The sequence below is a fragment of the Panthera onca genome, chromosome C2, assembly GCF_046562875.1.
Source record: "Panthera onca isolate mPanOnc1 chromosome C2, mPanOnc1 haplotype 2, whole genome shotgun sequence".
NCBI classification, from domain to species: Eukaryota; Metazoa; Chordata; class Mammalia; order Carnivora; family Felidae; genus Panthera; species Panthera onca.
Window position 1 is genome coordinate 130,475,170 of NC_138347.1, and position 26,347 is coordinate 130,501,516.

General features: G+C 41.0%; 1 protein-coding gene across 3 annotated transcripts in view; it reads right to left on the reverse strand.

Annotated features, from left to right (window-relative positions):
* ACP3 (acid phosphatase 3) overlaps positions 1-26,073 on the reverse strand; it is a 51,968-nt gene extending 25,895 nt beyond the window's left edge. Inside the window, exons 1-7 of one of the 3 annotated variants that reach the window (XM_078432337.2) lie at positions 25,817-26,070; positions 18,328-18,423; positions 13,952-14,038; positions 13,358-13,510; positions 8,332-8,430; positions 4,092-4,184; positions 2,349-2,481 (exon numbers count right to left, since the gene is read on the reverse strand). In XM_078432337.2, the coding sequence (XP_078288463.2) occupies positions 2,349-2,481; positions 4,092-4,184; positions 8,332-8,430; positions 13,358-13,510; positions 13,952-14,038; positions 18,328-18,423; positions 25,817-25,936 (781 nt within the window). In that variant the 5' untranslated portion in view covers positions 25,937-26,070. Of the gene's footprint in view, positions 1-2,348; positions 2,482-4,091; positions 4,185-8,331; positions 8,431-13,357; positions 13,511-13,951; positions 14,039-18,327; positions 18,424-22,350; positions 22,395-25,816 lie in introns of those variants that run through there. The other 2 variants (XM_078432339.2, XM_078432338.2) reach the window with 2 other exon arrangements.
* Between the last annotated feature and the right edge of the window lie 274 nt (positions 26,074-26,347).

Below are 26,347 nucleotides of genomic sequence, written 5' to 3' on the forward strand. Positions count from 1 at the left end.
ATCAGAAGATACCAGTCAAAGTCCTGATGTTCCTGTGTGACTCTGTCACCTAGACAATATGTTTTTTTTCCTGCAGGATTGTGTTCAGCCGCTTCATCATTCAACAAGCACGCAGTTGACAAATCTCTCTTGCCTAGCCAGATCCAAACAATAGGCTGAACTTGGGTTTTGGTAGGAATCATTCAGGAAACTATTCCCTGGTTTATCAATATACTGGACTTCTCCAGAAAACAGGGCAGGTGCGTTCACAGAGAAACCAGTCTTCAAAGTCCAAGACGGAAAGAACCCCTGAGGGAAAGACTCTCACAGACAGAATCTAAATGGGGAAACTGACTGAGCGGGGAAGTTATTTCCCTGAAATGCAATCTCTAGTAGTCAAAGGAAAAAAAGAAGAGGAACAAGCTGTGAGGAAAACCCCCATTTTTTATTCCTGTACAGAGTTCTACATCTATTATTAAACTATTCTCAACTTCTGCCTGGCTTTCTCTGCCCATTTTTTCACTGTTTCTTGCATCTAGAGAAGTGCTTCTGAACTTTCATGTTTTATGAGGTACCTCAGGATTTCATTATAATGCAGATTCTGATTCATCTGGTCTGGGGTGAGGCCTGAAATTTCTGCATTTCTAACCAGAGGCTTGGTGAGGCTGAGATCACTGCCCCATGGACTGCATTTTGAGTAGTGAGAGGCTAAATTCCTCAGCCCATCATGACTAGGTTGAGGGACCTCAATCAAGAACCCTGTCTCTACCATCTGATGTGGCTTGGGATGGAGTCACACTTCTAAGGCCTGGTCGTTCAGGAATAAGACCCGGTGTATGTGTAGTCAACAAGGCCCAACTTCCACCCTCTGCCTCCTTTCCTGTTTAGCACATCAGATTGGGTTGCTTCCTGGTCTCTGTCCCTACACCCAGCCCTGAATGAACATCTGCCCAGTCTGGTCCAACAACCAGGATGCTTTGCCTCTGTATTCTCCTGGGGCTCTGCTGAACTTGTCCTGACCCCGCCAGTGAATAGGGTCTGGCAATGGTTGGAGTCTTGATGTGATTGCCCTTTTTTTCTCAAACTGTCTAGCGTATATGACTTGGAAATTCTAATCCTGTGGCTTAGAATTTCTTCACTGTTATGTCAACCTGCCATAATGGACTATCTTACTCTCCATCCTTACTTTTATTTATTTTGAGAGAGAGAGAGAGAGAGAGAGAGAGAGAGAGAACGAGAACAAGCAGGGGAGGGGCAGACAGAAGGAGAGACAGAATCCCAAGCAGACTATACAATCATTCCAAAGCCCGACATGGGGCTCGAACTCACAAACTGTGAGATCGTGACCTTAGCCAAGATCAAGAGTCAGATGCTTAACTGACTGCACCACCCAGGCGCCCCTCTCCATCCTTACTTTTAATGCCTATATTAACAACACCTGAATCTGACGCTTCCTTTGGTATCTTAGCTTGGCCACCCAACAGCCCTCAGAAGCATCACATGTATCTCTATCCTGCCTGGTCCTAGCTTTTTTCGTCCACCCACCTATCCTGATTATAAGGATTTGGCATCCTCTTGCCTGGTCTACCTTTGTTATGATAGGATGTCCTACACAATGAAGGGCCAAATCCAGCTGAAAGGAGGCATCACTGAGAAATAAACACCTTCCACCCCCAATGGGAACATTTAAGCTGTGTCATAAACTTGTCAGTTGCAGTATGTGTTAATCTACAGGACACAATTAGCCTGAAAAATATGTTTTATTAACTTAAACAGTGGATACCACCAAGAATTTTGGGAAAATGGGCCCCTTTTGTCATACTTCCCCCTTGAAAAATTCATACTATAGGCCACCAGACACAATTGCTTTTCATGGAGCTCTGATACAAAATCATTGAGGCACCTGGGTAGCTCATTTGGTTAAGCCCCTGCTTCAGCTCAGGTCATGATCTTATGGTTCGTGAGTTCGAGCCCTGTGTCAGGCTCCGTGCTGACAGCTGGAGCCTGGAGCTTGCTTTGGATTCTGTGTCTCCCTCTCTCTCTCTGCCCCTCCCCTGCTCATGCTCTTTCTCTCTCAAAAATAAACATTAAAAAAGTTAAAACAACAACAATAAAAGCCTTAATTGTTTGAAAGGATGAAAAGTATCATTTACCTTTATCCCAAAGCTTCCATTTTCCAGATAGGAAAACTAAGGCCCAGAGCGGGCAATGTTAATGAGTATAAAAACACATAATGTTTATTGACAGTGTATTATGTACCAGGTACTATTTGCCCTAAGCTTTTTGAATACATACGTTTATCGAATACATATGTATATATCACTCAACCACAAATCCAATATGCTCCTTTCACTTTCTTATATACTTACCCCCCTGCAGTCTAGATTTCTCTTTCTGCTTGTGAATTCCATAGACAGACAGGATGGACAATTCTGATAATTCTTTCAACTTAGTCATGGTGTCCTCTGTGGCCCAGGAGGGTAAAGTGAAATTGTGAACACTCTGTAGCAGAGAAAAAGGGAAGAAAATGTGTATTTTTATTTGTTAACTTTTTTGTCCTCTTTCCACCACAAGAACTCCTGGGTCTAGGCTTTCTTGTCCTGACATTTGTCTCTAGGAAACCTTTCCTTTGTGATAAGTAGTGGTATTAATTTTCAGAAGAAAAATTCACAGGGACTAATTTGCCCCTTCCTACTCAGTCCATAGCTTTTGGCTTAACTGTGGGTCCAAAGGATGATTCCTATTTTGCAAAGTAAGGGTGAGATAGGGTAAAAATGTACCTCATTCCTTTATGAAAGGTTTAGAAATCTATTAACCTGTGGGGAAGGTGACACTGACAGGGTTTGATGATGTTTTCCTCAAAGCTGAATGAACGTCCTGAGAGGATAGCCGGGAGAGGCAATATATTTCTGGAACCTTCAGTACCAGACCCCCACTCCCATTAGCTCCACTTCACTGACTCCCGAGAAAGTGCACTGTATATACAGTAGACTCTTTGTGAAACTTTTTAAACGGATGAACAAGCTGTATAGCATGGTGGGTAAAGGCTTTGTGCCAATATTTATTACTTGCTATGAAAAATTGACTAAGACTCCCCCAGATTTGAAACAGGAGAGACAGAGAGACAGAGAATTCTTGAAAGAGGAGATCAAAGTGGAGTGGCCCAGAGAGGAAATAAGTGGGAGGGAGGAGAAAAGGAAACCACGCACCACACCCACATTATGGAACAGCTCAAATCAACCCAGGGTAAGGAAGAAAGAAAAGAAATCAAGACTTGAACCAAAATGTGGGGGCTCTTGTCCCCACTAAGGAGTCTTTTGTAAAGCTAACAAATCTTCCTTGAAACAGGGGCTAATGATAAAGTGAAAATATTGGGAGAGTCGTGTATACTTTTAGGCAATGAACTCGATCATGAAAGGGGGCAAACTGTGTCATTTGTTACTAAGATGAACTATGAAAGTAATTGCTGTCCCCAGACATTCATGATGGCCTCAAGATCAGAGGTGGCTGTAAATCGTGTGGGTGGTCAGAATTTTGCTCCAGGATTCAGGGAGCCTGGTAGGGAAAATAGGATTATAGAGTACCCCTTTGGACCAGTAGGTGGTGCATAGTGAGTGAAAAATACCATGTAGGCTTGAAAACCTCAAAGGTCATTGATCCAGCTACAGAGTTTATTTCGTATGCATTGTACCGCAAGGAAGAGATTCCCGATAAACCAATTTCAATAACCTGGTTTCAAGTTGGCTTGCTTATTTCTATATCCAGAAATGAGGTGCCTTTTTTCCCCTGTCTATTCAATAACATTGCTGCTTTCATTAAAATCCATGACAGGAGCCCAGCATTCCTGAGTGACTGAAAAATAAGTACACGCCAAGGCACAGAAGAAAAGCAATTTTGCGTGCAATTTTCTAAAGGGTGAAAACACAAATAATGGAGAGAAAAAGTCAGAATTTTTAAGTTCATATAAAGAAGTCTTGAATTATGTTTCAATGTCAAAGGAAGCATAAGTAACATATCTGCCAAAAAGTGAAAGAAATGTATTCATCTGTCTCAAAATAGGCAGGGGTCATAAAATCAGATTGCAGGTTAATCTTTGATAATTTTTCTTTTACCTCACAAAATAAAGGGTCATAGACTTTAGTCCACATTCCAAAAAGGTCCCGGGTATGGTATCCTGTAAATGTTGGCAAGGTTTCTATAAAATCCTGAAACACACACAGAGGGAGAAAACATATCTACATTAGAGACTCTTAATTTCAGCATTATGAATATTTGGGGCTAATTTTGTTGTGGGGAATGCCCTATGTTTTGTAGGACATTTGGCTGTCTCCCTGACCTGTATCTACCAGATGAACAGCATGGCATCATCCCTCATCCCTCAGCTGTGACAACCCATAGTGTCTCCAAACATTCCCAATGTTCCCTGTGGGGCAAATTTGCCCCCATTGAGAGCTGTGCCGTTCTTCACATGAAAGTGAACCTGGAATATTGGCTGTGGTAATACAAACCTGAAGAATTTTACGAACACTAATTGATTACTTAAAAAAAAAATTTTTTTAACATTTATTTATTATTGAGAGACAGAGAGACACAGAGCGTGAGGGGGAGAGGGACAGAGAGAGAGGGAGACACAGAATCCGAAGCAGCTCCAGGCTCTGAGCTGTCCGCACAGAGCCCGATGCGGGGCTTGAACTCACTAACTGTGAGATCATGACCTGAGCTGAACTCGGTCGCCCAACCAACTGAGCCACCCAGGCACCCCACTAATTGATTAGTTTTAATGATTACATTCAAATGTGGGCACATGCTGGCTTACTGCCACGTGCTCCTGGTTTGTCTTGGAACCAGGCCAAGTGTAGTACCTCAAATGTTTTTTTGGAAATAGGTGAAGTATAACTCACATATACAAATGACTGGTCAAGGTGGGAAGGGGAAGCAGGTCTTAGGCCAACACACCTCAGGAATATACAGCAGAAACTGGACCTGATATCTGGCGATCAATCAAATTTGGGAGGGATGCACACGTTTCTCTAGATTCTGGATTATTCTTGTATTGCCATGATAATGACACCTACTGTTCAGCTACCTGCCTGATGGATTTGGCAGCAATTTCTGGGAATCCTTTTGAAAGATATTATATGGTGGATAAATTTTCTAGGAAAATATAATTTGCCAATATTAACCTAAACAAATCTTCTTAAAATAAATTAATTATTAAAGATCACCCCTCTAAACGAAATGAAACCAAACCAAGTAACAGCTCTGGGGCCAGATAACTTTACAGAGGAATTCTACCAAGATTTTCAAGAGTAAGTTATTCTAATGCTGTTTTAACTGTTATAGAGTGTGGAAAAAGAAAAAAAGAAAAAACTTCCAAAACATTTTTCTGAGTAAGTGCAACACTGACACTGACAAAAGACTGGCCAGAAAACTATAGTCCAATGGTGCTTTGAATATGTAAACAAAAGGTCTAAGTAACATATTAACAAATAATTCAATATCCAAAGAAAGGGCTTGATTCTAGACATGTTAAAGATGACTCAATAGTAGCAAATCTATGAAAATAATTAATCTTAGTAATTGATCCAAGGGGTAAAATAACTTAATTATATTTAAATAATGTTAAAAAGACTTTTCAAAAAATTAAACACCACTATTGACTAAAAACAATCAACAAAATAGGAAAGATAGCTAATTCCTTAACTTGATACAAATATCTTTATTTGGTCCTAAAGCCAACATGCTTAATAGATAAAAAATAAGACAAAGATGTCCTCTGCAAATACTATTATGTCATACCGTACTTTAAGTATTGGCCAGTGCAAATATGCACAAGAAATCAGAGGCATAAATATTGGAAAAATAGAGATAAGCCATATTTGTTTCCAGATGTTATAAGCCTGGAGCAAACTTAACCATAAATGTAAAGATTTAAATGAAGAAAACCTTAAAAAATTCCTAAAGATAAGGGGCGCCTGGGTGGCTCAGTTGGCTAAGCATCCAACTCTTGATTTTGGCTCACAGGTTAATGGGTTCGATCCCTGCATCAGGCTCCTGATGCTGATAGTGCAGAGACTGCTTGGGATTCTTTCTCTCTCTCATCTCTGCCCCTCCCGCGCATGCTCTCTCTCTCAAAATAAATAAATAGACTTGAAAAAAAAATCTTGAAGATGAGAACAAATAGGAACATGTACCATGTTCTTAGAAAGGAAGACTCAATATCATAGAATTGCAAATTCTCCGAGTTAATATATAAATTTAATCTGACTCCAATAAAAACACTAAAAAGTGAAAAAAAAAAAGTGGTTTTGGAACTCAGACAAGTGGACTCTAAAGTTCACAAAGAAAATAAAAACATAGTCATGAAAAACCAGAAAAGTAGAGAGTGAAGGGTGACAAGCCTTTTAGATATTAAAGCCTGTATAAATGTTACTAAGTGTAACAGCGTAGTTTTGGCTAATGAAACGTAAAAGTAATTGAATAAAAATTCCAGCTACAGACCACATACACTGGGGAATTTTAATATATATAATAAGAAAAAGGTGGGAAAAAGAGGAACTGTTCAATAAATAGTGACAGGGTGATTAGGGAAATATGGAAAAACTTAAGCAGTTTACAAATTTCGCAGCTCACACCAGCATAAACTATAAATGGGTCCACTATGTAAATGTATGATAGAGTGGAATTAGAAGAAAACATTGAAGACTTCCTTTATTACCTAGGAGTGGGAAAAACTTTTCTAAATAGGACTACAAATATACAAACCATATATGAACGCATCAGCACACTTAAGACTATGCTCTAGCAAAAACACTGTAAACAACGTCAATAGGCAAACAATAGAAATAACACCCTTTATGGAACAGGAAAAAAATGTCAAAATACAGGGAGAAAGCTCCTAAAATTTATAGAAAAGAGAAAAGCAATAACTCAAAGGATAAATGGTAAAGGGATATGAAGACAACAAGAAATACAAAAGACATTTAACTAGATAAAGATATCCAAAGTTCACTCATCATAAGAGAAAAGTACTATAGCACAATGCTCTATAATGATGATGGTACTGGGCTTCCTTGTCTTGTTCCTGACTTTAGAGGGGATGCTTCTAATGATAACATTTTTTAACATACAGATTGGCAAATCTCCTCAAAGTTGTCTACACATTGTTGGCAAGGCTATAGAGAAACAGGCAATCTTGTGCATTGTTGATAGGGGTAGCCATTAGTATAATCACTTTGGAGGATATTTTGATAATATTTCCAATTGCCCCAGATTTTCTACTTCTGGGATACTATTCCACAGATATTCTTGCGAAATGATTTAGATGCACAAGATACTCATACAGACGGTAAATGACTGGAAATGACTCACTTGTCTATCAATATGAACTGGTTAGAGAAAGTATGGGAGGTCCATGAATTCAAATGCAGTTATAAAAAAATGAGGAAACTCTTTATGAACACATATAGAAATATTTCTAAAATCTATTGTTAATTGAAAAAAACCCAAAGTGTCCAACCTTGTGAATATAGTATACCACTTTTGTGTAGCAAAGAGGAAACCACCAAAATATATTCATATTTATTTGCATATGCATAAAGAAACTGCAAGACTTTATAAGAAATACTGCCAGCAATTACCTGTGGGGTCTTTAAGAGACTTTCCACTGTATTTAATGTATTAGAGATTCAAAATATTATTTTTTCTTAAAAAATACTTTTTAACATTTATTTAGTTTTGAGAGACAGAGAGAGACAGAGCACAAGTGGGGAAGGGGCAAGGAGAGAGTGAGACATAGAATGCAAAGCTCTGAGCTGTCAGCACAGAGACCGATGCGGGGCTTGAACCCACAAACCATGAGATCATGACCTGAGCTGAAGTCGGATGTTTAACCAACTAAACCACCCAGGTGCCCCCAAAATATTTTTAAAAGTATGAAGCATTATATCTATCTTTTGCATAGTATTAAAAAGGGGTATTTTGCAAAGTGGAAACATAAAATAAAAAAGATTATCCTTTATGTTTGAAGATAAATGGTCCCAACCCCTCAACCTCAATAAGGCAGTTCATTTTAGACTTGCATTTATTCTGACCTGGCTATGCACTTTCGTCTGGCTCCTTCAGACACACGGGTATAGGATTAGAAAGGGACTGGCTTCGTTATTAGCTTGTGGTCTCACACAGGGAAGGGGACCGGGTAGAGATGACTGAATTTCACTAAACATTTTAACCCATTGCTATAACCAGCCACTGGCAGACATATTCCTCCCACATGTTTAAGAAGCTGGAGTTTCATCCTTTGTCTTTGGCCCTTTCACTCCTGCACACCACTAAATGACACCATTTTTTAACCTTATAAGGATGCAGCCTCTTCTGGAATTCCTCTGATTTGAGAGTCTCATCCTTAAGTTCTTTAAACCGAGGGCAGTCCCCGAAAGGCAGGTACAGCAACTGAGGACAAAAGAAAAATCATAAATTCTTTGTTGGAAGAACTTTTCACTAAAGAAGCAGTAGACATATTTTAAGCCTCATTAGGTACAAAGCAACCTGAATAAAAGATTAAAATGTGTTTCTAGCTGAAAGGAAATTCTAAAATTGAGGAAAAGGAGATAAATGGCCTGTAGGTCTTAAAGAGTAGGATATGTACCCAGAACTGAAAAGCTTTTTTTTTCTTCTTTCATGAATTTGCCTAAGTAGGACTATATCATTGGTAAAAGAGTCACACTTCCTGGTTTTCCATGTTGATACGATTATCTTCCTTCCTACTGGACCTCTTTCATTTCTAGCACAAATTGCACATGTATGTGCACCCTCCCCCCCCACCCCACATAAGTATGGAGAAATGAATAAGAGGTTCTGGAAAGAATCTTAAGAGATTGATTAACCATTCATTGACTTGGATTCTTGCAAGTTTGCAGGCTGTTAAAATAAGGGCATATACTAAATATGTAGAAAAATACATTTAAAAACCCATTATGAGGACAAAGGGATGAGTTTAAATTCAACAATCTTTTGTAGTCTTAATATAACCTACAGGTTGGTGACTCTTCAGCTTATTTTGCTGCTCTGACTTTTCATTTGTGGCTGGTCTCGTATTTCCAGCCTTCAGTGGACATCACTGCTTGGATGTTTCTTTCTCTTCAAGTTTAACATGTACAAAACTGAACTCAACTTCATTTTTAACCATTTTACTTCTGTAATCTCCTTGCTTTTGCAATGGTAACATTTATCATCCTATTTCATAGACTACTCAGTTGTTTGTTTACTTTCAAAATATATCCAAAATAGATCCCTCTTCATTTTATTCATTGTTCCCTCCCAGTCCAAACCACTGTAACCTGTGTTTCAACTAATGCAAGGGCCTGCTATTTGGTCAGTAGGCATCCACTCTTTCTACCTTCACAATTCATTCTCCACACTGCAGTTACCCTAATCCTTTTCACATCATCTATCTATCTATCTATCTATCTATCTATCTATCTATCTATCTCTGAGAGAGACAGAGACAGCATGGGCGGAGGAGGGGTAGAAAGCGAGCGAGCGAGAACCGCAAGCAGGCTCTGCACTGACAGCACAGAGCCCGATGTAGGGCTCGAACTCATGAAACTATGATTTCACAACCTGAGCCGAAACCAAGAGTTAGACATTTAACTGACTGAGCCACCCCAGGTGTCCCTCGCGTTTCATTTTTATAAACACAAATCTTTCCAAAACATCAATCAGACCGCACCATTCTGCAGTTTATAACCTTCACTGGCTTTCATCTTACTTGCTAGAATCCAAACTCAGCTAACTCCAGAGATCTCGTTGCCCTGCTTTCCTGCTACTGCCCCTTCACCCACTCCTCTCCAGCAACACTGTCGGCCTCCTTACTATCCCCTGAGCTCACAGGCTTGGGGGCGCTGCAGACGGTCCCCTGCCTGAGACTGTGCCCCCGGTGACTCTCACCAGCCTCTTCTAGCCATTCTTTCTTGCTTTATCTCCTTCAAAGACCTCATCGCCATTTGAAATCGTTACTATTTTTTACTTCTTTATCATCTGTTTCCTATAAAATACAAACTCGAGGACAGTCAAGATCTTGTCTCTCTTGTTCACTGCTGTGTTGGCAATGCCTCGAACAGAGCCTGGCATATGAGTAGCTACTCAGGAAACTTGTTTTCTTAATAACTTGCTTCCTCACTCTGTCTCATTTGTCTTACTTTGCTTTCTTTCCTCTAATGTCTTTAGCATCTAATTTCAGACCTTCCTCCCCTCATTGCTGAATTGCTTCCCCAGATATTCTCAGATGCTCCAGTATTCTTTGCTTCCCAACCACTGTCAGACAGATGCCTCAGACCACCACTTATCATGTGTGCACGGTACTGAAGAATGAACGTGCACATGTTTCTTTTATGTCTGCTGCTTTACATCTTCATTTCCCTGCATGGCTTTCCAATTTTTCCACAGAACGAAAAGGGAAGACACTGCGAAGGGAAAAGGGACAGGACTGTTCATTTAAAGGTCTAGGTTTCAATGAATTACTCAACCTTCCTAGTCTTTAGTTTTCTCATCCCACATATGGAAATGAAAGAGGCTGAAAATAAGTGGGATAATCACCTAAACATCTGACCAGCATTTTGCAATTAACAAAATTTTTCATTTCTTTTTTTTTTTTTTTAATTTTTAACATTTATTTATTTTTGAGACAGAGAGAGACAGAGCATGAACAGGGGAGGGGCAGAGAGAGGGAGACACAGAATCTGAAACAGTCTCCAGGCTCTGAGCGGTCAGCACAGAGCCTGATGCAGGGCTCGAACTCACGGACCATGAGATCATGACCTGAGCCGAAGTCGGACACTTAACCGACCGAGCCACCCAGGCACCCCAAAATTTTTCATTTCTTAACCAACTGGGTTTTCACGAATCGTCATGAAGTAGTTAGGTGGGTGCTGTTGTTACCACATTATAGAAAAGGACACTGAGGCAGGGGGGTGACTTGAGGTAGTTGAAATGGTAGTTGGTTCTCAGACCTAGGTTTCTCCAGCTTTAAATGCAGCCTTCCTTCTTTTTTTTTCAGTTTACTTATTTGGGGGGGGGGAGGGGGCAGTGGGGAGGGGTAGAGAGAGAGGATCCCAAACAGGCTCCATGCTGTCAGCGCAAAGCCCGACATGGGGCTTGATCTCATGAACCATGAGATGATGAGCTGAGCTGAAATCAAGAGTCAGACGCTTAACTGATGGAGCCACCCAGGCGCCCCTAATGCAGCCCTCCTATATCACACTGACACTTAGTCCCAAGATTCCCCCTGGCTATTCAATTTGGATTCTTTAATCTGTGTCCAATATATTCAGACATTTCATTCTTTCTAAATACGAACTCTGGACACAGAAGGGCAAGCCCTCTGTATATTCACCCACTGCCATGTTTTGGGGCTGCTTTCTTCTCCTTTCCTTCCTTCCTCCAAGGTCTGGTGTGAGCTCTCACTCCCTCCACGAAGACTCTGTCATTACGGGCTGCCCTGTGGCAGCTCCATGTGTGTGTTTCTCTGGGCTCCTCCAGCACGGGCAGCTTACACTTGGATCATCAACCCACCACTTGTATTGTGGTCTGCACGTGTCACACATGTGAGTCTTTTGTAATCAAGTGGATGATAAATTAGGGAAGGAACCTGGCCTTATATTTCTCTTTGGCACTTAGCACAGCTCTGGGAATAACTGTGTGTTGATTGATTTTGTCAGATTTCTTAGCTGATGTTAGAACTGTTTTCATCTTAACACGTAGCTGGAAGCCATGATAATCTCGCTTGCTTCTCTCTCCCTCGCTCTCCTTGTTTCTCTTTTCCTCTTCTAATAGCTCCTATATTCTCTTTACCACATAATTTAATTACTAGCTTTCAGGATTAAGGGTTAAACAGCTACCTTGGTCTGCACCGGCTAAATTTGGTTCTGCTGTCCAGTGTCTATCTTTGCAGAAAAGGCTGTGGCAAATGTGATTTTTTTTTTCTTTTTGGAAGACAATATTCACCAACTCCTAAGAACACTGATCATCATAATATTTTACTCCTGATTCTGTTGAAGAAAAAGAGGTACAAATAAATCATCCTATCTTTTCAGGAAACATCAGAACGACTGGTTAAAGTAGAGTTACCTGGAGTGAGGTTGACAGGCTCAGGCTGTTTCTACAAAGTATTTGGGAAATATTCTTACGTCATTAGATGCAACAGTTCAGTCAAATAGCTAGGAGTACTGGCAGGGCAAAGAGGACAGTGGCCTGCCCTAGGGGGTCTCTGGGCAACAATCCGGGTGCAGAAGTTGTGCTAAGCCCCAGCTACAGAGAAATGACATGGTCATGCTTACAATGTGACTGCAGGGGAATCAGGATGGATTCCTTGTCCCAAACTATTTCCTTCATCTAGTCTTAAATCACGCATCTGGGAGATTAGTTAGATGTACTTAATACTATTAAAATACAGCAATTCCTCTGAAAATGTTAAAGAGTTCTTGGTCCCTCCTATGCAGTGCGAATAAATTTGAGAGCTTCTCTTATATAGCCTCATTCAGGCAGCTTGGTTTATGGTACTGGTTCTCACACTCAGCTGTCCACTGGAAACATCTAGGGAGATTATTTTAAAAGTACTCATATCTGCATCCCAGCCTCAGATATTCTGATTTGTTGCGGAGAGTGCCCTAGGTGCCAGCATTTAAAACATTCTCGGGTAATTCTAACATAATAACTTTGAGAACCACTATTTTACAGGGAAGGAAATTGCTCTGGAATGACCCAGGCCTGGTTCTAGTCCCAGTTGCGATGTTTACCAGCTTTGTGGCATTGAGCCCATTTTATTTATTTCTCTGAGTACTTATATCCCTGGATATAAAAGGAGAACACTAATATTGTCCATTCAAGATTGTTACAAAAGGTAATATGATGACACATATAAAGTGCTAGTCACTAACTATGTACTCAAATCTTTCTTTTTTCCCCTACCTCAGAATGAGAGTTTCATGTGGGGATGGGTGTTTTGTAGGGAGAGAGGTCTTAGGATGTTCTGGAAGAAAGAGAACCCTATGCGGGGCGCCAAAAGCCTGGGAATTGAAGGTAGAACAAGGGGAACCCGTGTGTGTGCATGTGTGTGTGTGAAGATGGAAAGGGATGAACTGCCATTCGGTGAAAGAGTAGCACAACAAGTCGATGATAAAGATCCAAGCTGAGATTCTGTTCCTACTCTCTATTGTCTGGGGCTTTCTGTGTCCTACTTTGTCCCTTGCACCTTTATTAGAAAAGGATTGAGATCGCACAGACCAAGCAGTGTCCAGACCTCCAAGCCCACAAGTACTGGACAACCTGCCTTCCTCCTCCTCAGCCCCAGGGGATGTCCTGGTTATCCCAGAATACTGACCCGATCTTCAGAAAGAGAGATTGTGTGCACCGGGATGGGCTGCCATGGTAGGCTGGGATTCCAGATGCTGATACCCTCTGGGGGAAATAGGCCTGCAAGGTTTGTCATAGCACTCATCAAAGTCCGGTCAACGTCCGTGCTTTGAATGTAAACCTACAGTGGGGAAAATCAAAGGAGAATCCAACCAATTGGAACTGTGGGTTTTCCACCGTGGAGTGAAGAGTACTTTTGAGAAAGGCCAGGACCCTCACACCAAAACATTAGCATCATGATCGTAGTATCTATGGAGATAGAGACAGTATGATGAGAATGCCAGGTGGTATGTCAATAGCTGAATTGACAAAAGAGATTAATTAAGTGGTGGCTACTTGCCAGGCCAAAGTATTTGCCAATAGTTATCCATAAATTTTTGAACTTATTCATATTCATAAATTTTTTAGGGATAAAATATTTGTATAAAGAGGAGTATATTTGTAAATAAGATCTCTGAATTGTATAAGTTCCTTGGAAAACAGGTAAAATACTTTCACAAATGCACCATTATGTTACATCCTATCAAGGAAAAACGTTTCCACTCTTGGATCCCCAACTTACCTGTTCACGTTTGTAGGACTCATTCAAAAATTTTCTATATCTTTGCCTTATATACCGTCCAAGTTCATAATGCTGTTCCATGCCCAGCTATGAGAACAAATAAAAGCAAAAATCAGTGAAAGTAAATTCTGGAATCTTATGTGTGAGTCTCATCTCTCCTCACTGAATGAGCAGAGTAAATAATGGTGCACTTCAATAGTTCAACAACAACAACATATTTTTAAATGAAAACAAGAAAAGAGAGTTGTAATCTTTAGCCATGACTTCTGGAGAAAACTCATTCACCTTCATTAGCACTTAACATAGAGCCTTGAACACTTAATAGCTGGTGATTGATCTGATTTAAATAAATGGTTCATCTCTGGTGCGGTAGAACATTACTGGCTCATCTTTGTTGTAGAACATTCAAGAGAGCTGGTTGACCACTTGGTGAAGGTTTTGTGGAAGAAATTCAACCATCTGGTAAGAAGTTGGACTTGATGAATCTGAAGATCACTTTTTTCTCATTGTTGCATTTATTTTTTGAGATAGTTCAAGCGGGGGACATGCAGAGAGAGAGACGGAGGGGTAGGAACAGAGGATCTGAAGTGGGCTCTGAGCTGACAGCAGTGAGCCTGATGCGGGGCTTTGAACTCGGGAACTGCGAGATCATGACCTGAGCCAAAGTCGGATGCACAACCAACTGAGCCACCCAGGGGCCCCTGAAGATCACTTTTAACTTCTAGGTGTAATGATTTATTATCTGCACAGTTTATTTATGCCTGGTTCATGAAAAACTAGAGCCTCCTACCCAAAATGTGGTCTGGGGATCAGCAGTATTAGCATCACTTGGGAGTATGTTAGAAACCCAATTCTTAGGACTCACCTTGATCTACTGGGCCAGAATCTTCGGGGGAGGGGGGGTGTGGAGCTCAGGAACCTGTTTTTAACAAGCTTACTAAGATTCTGATGGCCAATAACCATTGAGGAGTGTTGCTTTAGTTCAGTGATCCTCAAGCATTACTGTGCATCAGAAGCAAAATTATCTAGGGGTTCTTGTTGAAATGCAGATGACTCAGCACTTCCCCCAGAGATTCCTGCTCATTAGATCCTGGGGTGGCCCTGGAATCTGCATTTCAACAAGTGCCCCGAGTGATTCAGGTCCATGTAGTAGAGTGCCATGCTTTGAGAAACACTGCATTCGAGTCCATCTTTAATCCCAAGTTTTACCAGAGCCTCGGGAGTCAGAGAGGATATGGTCACTACAGCTCGGCTTGGTCCCATTTGTTCATTTGCTTCTACTCCAAGATACCATGATCATTACCACCTCCCTAGGATGAGGAAGCAGGTGTGAAAAGAGTCAGGTGTGCTTTAATTTTTGCTAGTTTCCTGGGTGATGCGAGTAGCTAAAGAAGCAGGTACTTTGGACCTAATTTGTTGCATTAACTTACAGCTGAATTTTGAAGAAACAGTCATCTTCTACAGAGCAGGGGATTTCAAACTCAGCATTCCCAGAATCACCTGGAGGATTCATTAAGACAAAGGTTCCCAGAATTGAACCCCATAGTTTCTGGTTCAGTTGGGGAGGGCCAGAGAACTAACATTTATGACAAGTTTTAAGTGATGGTGATGTTGCTCATCCGGAGACCACACTTTGAGAGCCAGTGACCTAGACAGCCATCACTCGGTCATTATGTAGATTGGAAGTGCCTGGCCAAGGGAGGAATTTGAGCTCTAGAACCTTGCTACTTCATGTACCAGCACCATTGGTATCACCTTGGAGTATGTTAGAAATGAAGACTCTTAGGCCCAGGTCAGACTGGCTGAATTAGAATCTGCATTTTTTCCCCAAGTGTCATTGAGATACAATTGACACATATCACTGTATAAGCTTAAGGTATGCAGCATAATGGTTTGGTTTACATACAATGTGAAATGATCACTGGTATAAATTTAGTTAGCATTTCATACAGATACAATAAAAAGAGAAAGCAAAAAAAAAAAAAAAGAAAAACAAATTGTTTTCCCTTGTAATGGGAACTTTCGGGGTCTCCTCTCTTAACAACTTTCCTATATATCATAGAATATCATAGAGCAGTTTTACCCATAGTCATTGTGCTGTAAATTATATCCCTAGTACTTATTTACCTTGTAACTAGAAGTTTGTACATTTTGATCCCCCTTTTCCCAACCTCCCTCCCCCTACTTCCTGCCTCTGGTAACACAAATATGATCCCTTTTTCTAGGAGTTTGGTTTTTAAATTTTTTTTTAAATTCCACATATAAATAAGATCATACAGTATTTGTCTTCCTCTGTCTGGCTTATATCACTTTACACAATGCCCTCAGGGTTCATCCATGTTGTCCCAAACACCAGGATCTAATAATTTTAAGGCTAAAAAATATTCCATATATATAATATATACCATCATATATACATATGTGTATGTGTGTGTATATATAGATATATATGTCTCTCTCTATATTTCTTTATCCATTCATTTGTTGAGGGACACTTAGGTTGTTTCCATGTCTTGGCTATTGTAAATAATGCTGCAATGAACATGGGGGTGCAGGTATCTTTGTGAATTAGTGTTTTCATTTCTTTTGAATATTAGAACCTGCATTTTAACAAGATGATACATTTACACTTGGCGCTTGAGAAACACTGCTCTAGGAAAATCTGATGGCTAGTCAAGAGACACCCAGAGGAGAATCCAGATCCCACAGTCTAAAAGTATTTTATCGTCTTACTGGAAAAGCAAGCAAGGGAACAGGACTCTTCACACCGCCACAGGTATTAAGGACTAGTGCTGGGTTTTTGCTACCGTTCTCTCTTTTAAGGAGCCGCAAGCTGGGTAGGCTATGGTGGGAGGAGCTCAGACCTGGGAGCCAAAAGATACTGACCTCAAATAGCCTCAGTGGGATTTCTCCTCTATGAAGCAACATGGTTGAGTTAGGGAAGTGATTCTCAGCCTTGGCTGCACATTAGAGTCAAATGCTCAACTGAGGAGCTTCTCAAAATCCCAACGTCCAGGCCACATCTTAGATGAATCAAACAAGAACCGCCCGGACAGACATCAATGTTTTTTAAAGCTCTCCAAATAACCTCAATTTTTAGCCACTATTGAGGTATACTGGTTTAAAAAAATTTTTTTTTTTTAACATTTATTTTTGAGAGACAGAGAGCACAAGCAGGAGAGGGGCAGAGAGAGAGGGAGACACAGAATCTGAAGCAGGCTCCAGGCTCTGAGCTGTCAGCACAGAGCCTGACATGGGGCTCGAATCCACGAACCATGAGATCATGACCTGAGCTGAAGTCAGACGCCTAACCAACTGAGCCACCCAGGCACCCTGAGATCCACTGGTTTAAATGTTCAGTTAAATGTTTAGAGATTTTTTTTTAAACGTTTATTTATTTTTGAGACAGAGAGAGACAGAGCACCAACGGGGGAGGGTCAGAGAGAGAGGGAGACACAGAATCTGAAACAGGCTCCAGGCTCTGAGCAGTCAGCACAGAGCCCGACGCGGGGCTCGAACTCACGGACCACGAGATTGTGACCTGGGCCAAAGTCAGACGCCCAACCGACTGAGCCACCCAGGCGCCCCTGTTTAGAGATTTTTGACTCTAAACATTCTATGAGATTTTCTTAATGTATTTAAACTGCTTTGGTCGGGACAGAAGCAACACCTGCGGTCTCGTGGCCCCAAACAGGCGCCATCCACTCTTGCAAGGGAAGGGGGTGGGGCACTGGAGTGGTGACTACAGATGCCTTTGTCTTCCTCCCCTTCACCTTCTCCTTTGGTGCTCTTCAGGGAGCAGGGCTCCCTATGTTTAACCGACCACTTATCAGGAAGGCTCAATCCCAGTGCACATAGCTGATAAAAAAAATCAAATCTGGTATGGGCATTTGCAGAGGAATTCTGTTTTCTTAACCCTGCTGATTCAGTTTATCGACTACAAGATTATTTTCTACTTTCTCAGGTGGAGGCTGAGAAACGGGGGCTGGCCTCCAAGCATTTGTTGGCTCTCTTCAGCACCTTTAAGTTCATGTATTCATCTGTGGCCATGCACAGCTCTCATGCTTCAATAAAGCCAAACAGGGTAAAAAAAAAAAAAAAAAAATCAAAACTGGCAATTTTATACAATTTTCCTACAGTTACTAGTCACTAGGGTGATCTGGTCATAATGAGAAATTACTGAAATTAAACATTATTGCCTCTCCTTCCACAATCAAAACACATTTTAGACTTTTTAGATCCTAAGCAACTGTGCAAAATACTCCTCCAGATCTGAGTAACTAAAGTAGTTGTATGGCTTCAATATATTACAGACCCCACACAGTTTAATTTCCCTTAAGACTTATCGGCAATCTTTAGCTAAAAATTCAACCAACCTGAGTGAGTTGGCCAAATCCTTGTGGCCATGAGGATTCTTTGATGGGGTCATTAGGAAAGGTTTCAATGGGACTTCGGTCTCCATGCCTAAATACCTGAAAAGAGGTCAAGACAGTAATGTTAATTTCACTTCGGTATTTTGCCTCTGCTCATCCTAATAGATTTTCTTTTAAACCACTGGTTCTCAGCCTAGGCTGCTCATTGGAATCACCTGGGGCAATTAAAAAAATTCCGAGGACTGGATCCCCCTCCTATTGATTTTGGTTTAATTAGTTTGGGATGTGGTCAGGGCATCAGGATTTTAAAGATCTCCCCAGGTAAATCTCAGGTTATGAACCACCGTTTTTTCTTTTCTTTTCTTTTCTTTTCTTTTCTTTTCTTTTCTTTTCTTTTCTTTTCTTTTCTTTCTTGTGTTTATTTATTTTTGAGAAAGAAAGAGTGTGAGCAGGGGAGGGGCGGGGGTGGGGGACACAGAATCCAAAGCAGGATCCAGGCTCTGAGCTGTCAGCACAGAGCCCGATGTGGAGCTTAAACCCACAACCGTGAGATCATGCCCTGAGCTGAAGTCGGACACTTAACAGAATGAACCACCCAGGTGCCTCAAGGACCACTGTTTTAAGCTCACTAACACTTTTCTGTGTTTCAGGTAATGTAGGTAACAAGATGATCACTCATTAGAAAGCAGGCAAGCCACGTGTGGAGATTGGTTTGTGTATCAGGGCAAGAAGGAACACAAAGCTTAGAAAAATCACTTTACCACAAACTCTGATAAGAAGTATTCTTCCTTAATTATGGTTACAGTAAAAATGGTGTTAAAAGTTTTACATAACATAAAAATAGTGGCTTTTAAATGCCACATACCATTTGTGATTGTCTTGAGTCAATGATTTATTAGTTTTCAGGAGATTAGGAATAAAGGACTTGTGGATAGGAAGATGAGAAAAGCTAAGCATCAATCCTTTAAGAACATACTTCTGGATTCATATGCATGTTATGCTATTTTGATTGCACATTTTATTCTTGGGGGAGAGTAGTCCGGACTTTCAAGACCCTGGTATTTTATGATTCCAGTACGCTTCCTGAGTAGAATACCAAACCAAACACAAAGCTATTTTATAATCAAAAGATAAGGCAAGTAAAACACTCAAGAAATTCAAGATGAAGTCTACACTGAGGCCACCAAACATTTTTAATACAGAGGAGGGCTGCATAACGCCTTGCGGTGTCTGAGATTTCCTGTACTTATCATTTACACTGCCTGGCTAAGATGCTCCAGTAGACGTAGAATAAGGAACAGTCTTAAATTTTGGTTATCTTTCAGATGGGATTCTAAGAAAGTGAGGGAGGCCTGTAGGACCTGGGTTGTGTCTCTGGTGTCTAAAGAAAACTGATCTTTTGGTCCCCTGAACTGCTAAGAAATTAAAGTCTCAGTAGAACAGTTTGCAACAAACAGACAGACAAGGGTATAGTGGGTCTTAAGCAATCATTGTGGTCAGGTAAGAAACTGCGGTCATGAACGGTCCCCTCATGGAAAAAAGAAAGGCTGCACATTCTCAGAAATTATCGAGGCTAATCATTGGTGCTCTATCTTCGAAACACATTTTAGACTTTTTTAGATCCCAGGTAATTGTGCAAAATACTTTCCTACATCAGAGTAACTAAAGTTGTTATATGGTTTCAATAGATTATAAAAGCTACAATGTTTAGTTTCCAGGGTTTCTCAACTTCAGCACTGTTAACATTTGGGGCTGGATGATTCCTTTTGAGGGACTGTCCTGTTCATTGTGGGATGTTTGTCAGCATGCTTGGCCTTTGCACACTAGACATCGGTAGCAATCCCTAGTTGTGGCAACCCAAAAGTTCTCCAGACACTGCCAAATGTGCTCTAGGGGGGTACCTGTAGCTGAGAGGCCCTGAGTTAGCCAAAGAGAAGTCAGATGAGAGACACTGTAGTGAAATAAAATTTACAATGCTTCCTACCGTACTATAACGACAAGAATTCCTCAAGGTTTTTTTGAATGCTTGTTGTGTCCTAGAAAATGTGGCAAGTGCTTCTCATAATTTAATCCATTCATCAGTTCTACAAAGCATTTACTATTATTATCTTCATTTCACAAACAAGGAAATCGGCCCTATAGTTAAGTGACCTCACAAGGTCACACAGAGTGTAAGTGATATGATAGGGCAGAGATCCAAACACAGACTGTATGTCTCCAATGCCTGCATTCTCAACCTGTGTAAGAGGCTCATTTCTCTGTGCTAAAACATAGCCCTTAACATCCCACCAGTGGGTGATCTGGAATCTGGGGTTTCCTCTAAGATTGGAAGCTGTGTGTGTTGGGGGGGAGGCAGTATTGCACTAGAGGAAAATAAAACCTTGATATAAGAAACAACCCTGAATACCATTTAAAAAATAAAACTGAGGGGCACCTTGGTGGCTCAGTCAGTTAAGCGGCCGACTTTGGCTCAGGTCATGATCTCATGGTCCATGAGTTTGAGCCCTGCCTGCATCAGACTCACTGCTATCAGTGCAGAGCCTGCTTCTGATCCTCTGTTCCCCTCTCTCTGCCTGCTCCCCTCCCCACTTTTGCATGCTCTCCCTATTTCTCTCTCTCTCTGTCTCTCAAAAATAAATAAACATTTAAAAAATTTTTAAAATAAAACTGAGATTATGCATCTAAATGACAGTATAGCCTGGGGAGAAAATAAGTGTGGTCCCCTTGGAGGAGGGATTGTTAAACAGCAGCGCCGTGGAACATAATCATAAGGCTTAAACAAGCTTTCTCACTCTGTCCTTACAGGTCAGGAATAACTCCTCTATATTTCAATAGGTTTTAGGGCTCAAACACGCCATGAGCTCTTCAGAAGGGGTGTCCCGCAGAGACACTTGATAAGCCATCCCCCGCTACCCAGCACTGGAAATCAATATGTGTGTGTGCGTGTGCACACATGCATATCAGGGAGTGCCCTCAAGTGCACAGGTGGGATTCTTGAGCAACTGGAGTTTCAGCTGGAGCCTTTGGACGTGCCTAGGTCCTCTTTTAAGTCTGTGGAAAGGCAATCTTCTTAACTACTGCTCTGCCAAATTTGTAACCTATGTTCTCAGTCCAGCAGTCATACTCTACGAAATCCTTTAGAAACCTAAAAATAGAGGGTCAGCAGTAGGACTGTTTGCAGTAGTGGTAATTGCAATAGAAGACATCCAGGATAACAACCTCTTGTGTTTGTGCAACCCTCCATGGTTTTGTACAGTTCTTTCCCTGCTCTCTCTTTCAATTCTCACAACTCCTGTGAGGCCAGGCTGGCACTGTTGCTGTCCTGAACAAAGAAGGAAACCGAGGCTCAAAGAGATTGAATGAGTCGTGTAGATCTCCTTCTTTTCATGATGGCTACCCACTGTTTTCCCCACCACGTCACATTCACTTCATCCTTTTAGATCACAGGTAACTTTTTTTTAAATGTTTGTTTATCTTTGAGAGAGAGAGAGAGAGAGAGGGAGCAGAGTGGGAGAGGTACACAGGGAGAGAGAGGGACAGAGGATCCTAAGTGGGCTCCATGCTGACAACGAGAGCCTGATGCAGGGCTTGAATCCACGAACCGTGAGATCATGACCTGAGGCAACACTGGACACTCACTGGCTGAGCCACCTAGGTGCCCACAGGTTACTTAAAACAAAACAAAAACAAACAAACCAAAAAACCCATGGTTTGGACCCCCATGAATGATCTTTCTCCACTGAGTCTGCTAAGCAGATTTGGCATGTTACGTAGGTCCCACAGCACCCTACCTGATCTGGCCTTGCCCACCTCGATGTTATAACTTTATATTCTTACTAAACATGCTTTGCCTCAGAGCCCCTGTGGCACATACATCTAATACATTGTTTATCCTAGCCTCACGGCAGTGATGTTCTGTCGGCCTGGAATGTCCTACTTCGGCTTCTAATCCTGGCAGTCACTAATTTCAGGTCCCTCCTGAAAAAAGGCAATCGAGAGAGATCTCCCTTGACCTCCCATACTCACCATGCTTATTATTCTCTCTCTAAAAAGTTAAGAATAATGATTCTCTAAGGGTTTTCTATGGGACACTCTGGAAAAGAAGGAGGTAGATTCTATGGTCAAAGTTTAGGAAATGCAGTTTTATTAAATCCTTTCCTTTAAAGCCACAGCACATATCAGAAAAAGACTGAGGAGTCCTGCCCTTAAAACACCTGAAATACAGTTTAACCCTTGTTCTGTTCCCAGTGCAGATTTAACTACTGAAACCCATTTTGTTTTTACCAAGCAACTCCTGTTAACAACTCATCAAACTAGCATTCCATGAGACGAACTTTGATAAACCTGTTTTAAAAGATCATGTGATGACTCTTTTCATGACAGGGAACAAGAACCCGAGACAGTTTCCTGCTCTTTCTGCCAAGAACAGCTTTTTAGAATTGGGGAAGATTTATTTTTCTTGGATCAGAGAGAAACAGCGAGGAAGCCACCTGCTGATTTTGAGTAGGAGTTAAATCTGTACACCTAACCTCCATGGAAAGATCTCAGCTCCATGTGCTGGCTTAAACACACACAGCAGGAATGGAATATGTTTAGTGATTAAGGACACGGCCTCTTTGATCATACAGCCTGGATTCAAATCCTGACTGCACCGTGTAACCATGGGCAAACTGCTTAACCTCTTTGTGTCTCAATTTCTTTATCTATAAAATAGAGTTAGTAAGGTTTTTACAAAAACTTTGGGGAACAGTTGCCAGATATAGCAAACAAAACTACAGGATGCCCAGATATTGCATGAAACACCCTTTATACTAAAAATTTATTTGATGTTCATCTGAAATTCAAATTTAACTTGGTATCCTGTGTTTTCCTAGAAACCCTACTTTACAGCGTTTTTGGGAGGATAATGTGACATATTCCATATTGAACTCTCAGAGCAGTGCCTGGCATGTAAAAAACATTTGAGTCACGATTGGTTATTGTCACTAATGTTACCACTTTAATCAGAGGCAGCTTTCCTTTATTCTGGTTCTAACAATTTTCTCTCTTTTTTTTTTTTTTTTTTGTAGGCTTCACTGAAATATGTCAGAGAAAGACAAAAGAAACAAGACAGATGAACACAGGGGAAGGGAAGGAAAAATAAGATAAAAACAGAGAGGGAGGCAAACCATAAGAGACTCTTAAATACAGAGAACAAACTGAGGGTTGCTGGAGGGGAGATGGGTGGGTGATGGGCATTAAGGGCACTTGTTGGGATGAGCACTGGGTGTTACATGTAAGTGACGAATCACTAAATTTTACTCCTGAAACCATTATTACACTACATGTTAACTAACTTGGATTTAAATAAAATTTTGAACAATAAAAAAAGAAAGCTAAAAAAATAAAATAATGAACACTTATATAGTTTATGATACTAAGCAAGCAATCTAACTTTCTTTGTCTTAGTTTGCACATTTATAACATCAAGACTATAATGCCTAGGGAAAAGGCTTTTTAGAACAATTAAATTATGTTGTTTATGTTAAAAAATAATAATAAAGTAGGCTTCAGGCCCAGCACGGAGCACAATGCTGGGCTTAAACTCACAATCCTGAGATCAAGACCTCAGCTGAGATCAAGAGTTGAATGCTTAACCGACTGAGCCACCCAGGTGCTCCTGGTTCTAATAATTTTGTAAGGATTTGCCTGGGTATATAATTTAACCATGTATAGTCAAATATTCTCTCTAATCAATAAAAACAAGAAAGTAGTATCTTCTTGCCGAAGTCCTTAGATAGATAGAATTAACTTGTGGTCCTTGAATACATGTTAACTGAGAGGGATGGGGGAGAAAGGAAAGCCACAACAGTTTGGTACCAATGGAAGTTAGCCTGGACTCTGGTAAAATAGGCAGAGAATTGGCCACGTGAAGTTAACTGAAACTTCACTGTAATATCTCAGAGAAGATTCCACTCAACCAGCTTGCAACAGGTTTACAGTGTTGACAGTGTAATTTCTGCAGAGTCCTGACACTCACTTAACGCACGTGTTGGCAAGGAATACAAGTAAAAGTCTAACTACGGTGCCTGGGTGGCTCAGGCAGTTAAGCGTCCGACTTCAGCTTAGGTCAGGATTTCGTGGTAGGTGGGTTCCGGCCCCGAGGTCAGGCTCTGTGCTGACAGCTCAGAGCCTGGAGCCTGCTTTGGATTCTGTGTCTCCCTCCCTCTCTGCCCCTCCCCCATCCATGCTCTGTCTCTCTGGCTCTCAAAAATAAATAAACGTTAAAAAAACAAACAAAAAAGTCTAACTTGCATGGATGTCTCTACAGAAGGTACACAATATTACACACTTTTTTTTTTTTAGCACGGAAGTCTGGCATCTGGTAAATCATTTGTAAATAAATTGATGATATGTTTCTGATTCTGTCTCTCATTTGTTGACTCATGACCTAGTAACGATTTACCGTACTCATAATCATATGGTATGAAATTTTTTTTTTCTGTAGGGAAAGAAAGGAGTGCTGAATACGCTAAGCTGAGAAAACAGGAACTTCATGTTTAATTTTTAAGTAAAAGATGACTTCCCTGCAAATTATAGAAATAAATTTTGAGTACTCTTACAGTATGAAAATTTAATTATTTACTAGCATATTTTCACTCTATCAAATAAAAAAAAGTGAGGAAGAGAAAGAGATTGAGAGAGCGGCTGTGAAAGACAAAGAGAGGGTCAGAGGCAGAGGGAGACTGAGTGAAGCAGAAGAAGAGAGACAAACAAAGAAAATCAAACACAAAGAGAAACGAGGAGACACAGAGGGATTGATTCCAGGACACCCAGGTAAAATGATAAATCCCCTTTACTTTGCAAAGCCCCTTTCTATCTGTTTTTAAAATAACACCAACAGTATATTTTCTTTCCTTAACTTCATGCCACCCCCTTTCCCCATAATTTGTCGCATGTTACATTGCGTGGAGAAAAACATTATTTTAATGGTCAACCAAATCTATGCATCAGGAAGTCCTCCTCGAAGTCTCGAGTTTAGTTTCATTTTTACGCTTCAAAGACTGTTTACAAATATATTTTCCAATTTCCTGATAAATGAAAGGGAAGGGGCTACTTAATTCAGAAAAGGACAGTTTTTTGGTTTGCAAACTAATCATCATTAAACTGAATGAAGCCCGATTAAGCTCCTAGTGCGAACCATGGCCAGCTGAGGCCTCCCCTCACTTTGAGGAAGCTCCCCCTACCTCTGAGGCTGTCAAAAGGAACGTGCATTTAGGGCAGTTGTGAAGTAAGTGAATAAAGAACATCGACAAAGGCACATACAACCAAACCAAACACTTTTTGTCAGGACATGTTAAGTATTCGTTAGGAGGAACTTGCGAAACTTGATTATTCACTTTGAGTTTGGTCTCTGGGAGACCACAGGAGGCTAATATGAAACCTGACACTTGGTTATCAGCCGCTGCTGGTAACAGTTTTAAGGGAAAAGCAATGAGAAAAGTCTACTCACCAATGTCACAAACTTCAGCTCCTTAGCTACCACACCTCGGTCTACCCAGAAGGAAAGCAGAAACAAGAAGCTAAGGGGAAGACCTGCTGTCCTGGCCGAGGGGAGCGGGACAGCGCTCATGCTGGGGAGAACTGTCTCTGGCAGGAGTTAGGAGGTGCAGTTTCCAGAGCAAAAGCCATTAGAGGGGAAGCTATTTATCAAAGGAATTGAAAGGGAAGGAGTCGCTGGGAGGAGCCAGACTCAGAAATAGTAAGGTCGCCAGGTAGCTTGGGGCGGGGCTTGGCAAGTGACTGGTGAGATAATTTTGGGGCTGGGTGTGAGCGATCACAGTCTTCTGAATTTAAGGTAGAACTGAGGCCCAACGAGGGGAAGGCTGTTGCTTAAGGTCACAAAGAGCATGTCGAGAGACTTTTTTGTAGTTGACCATTCTCTTTTCTTGAGGTGGGGTGTGATACAGTGTTTGCTTTGTGACTGTCACTTGGGAAAGGGATCAATCTTGACTTTGGAAACCTTAGGCCAGGGATTCCTCAT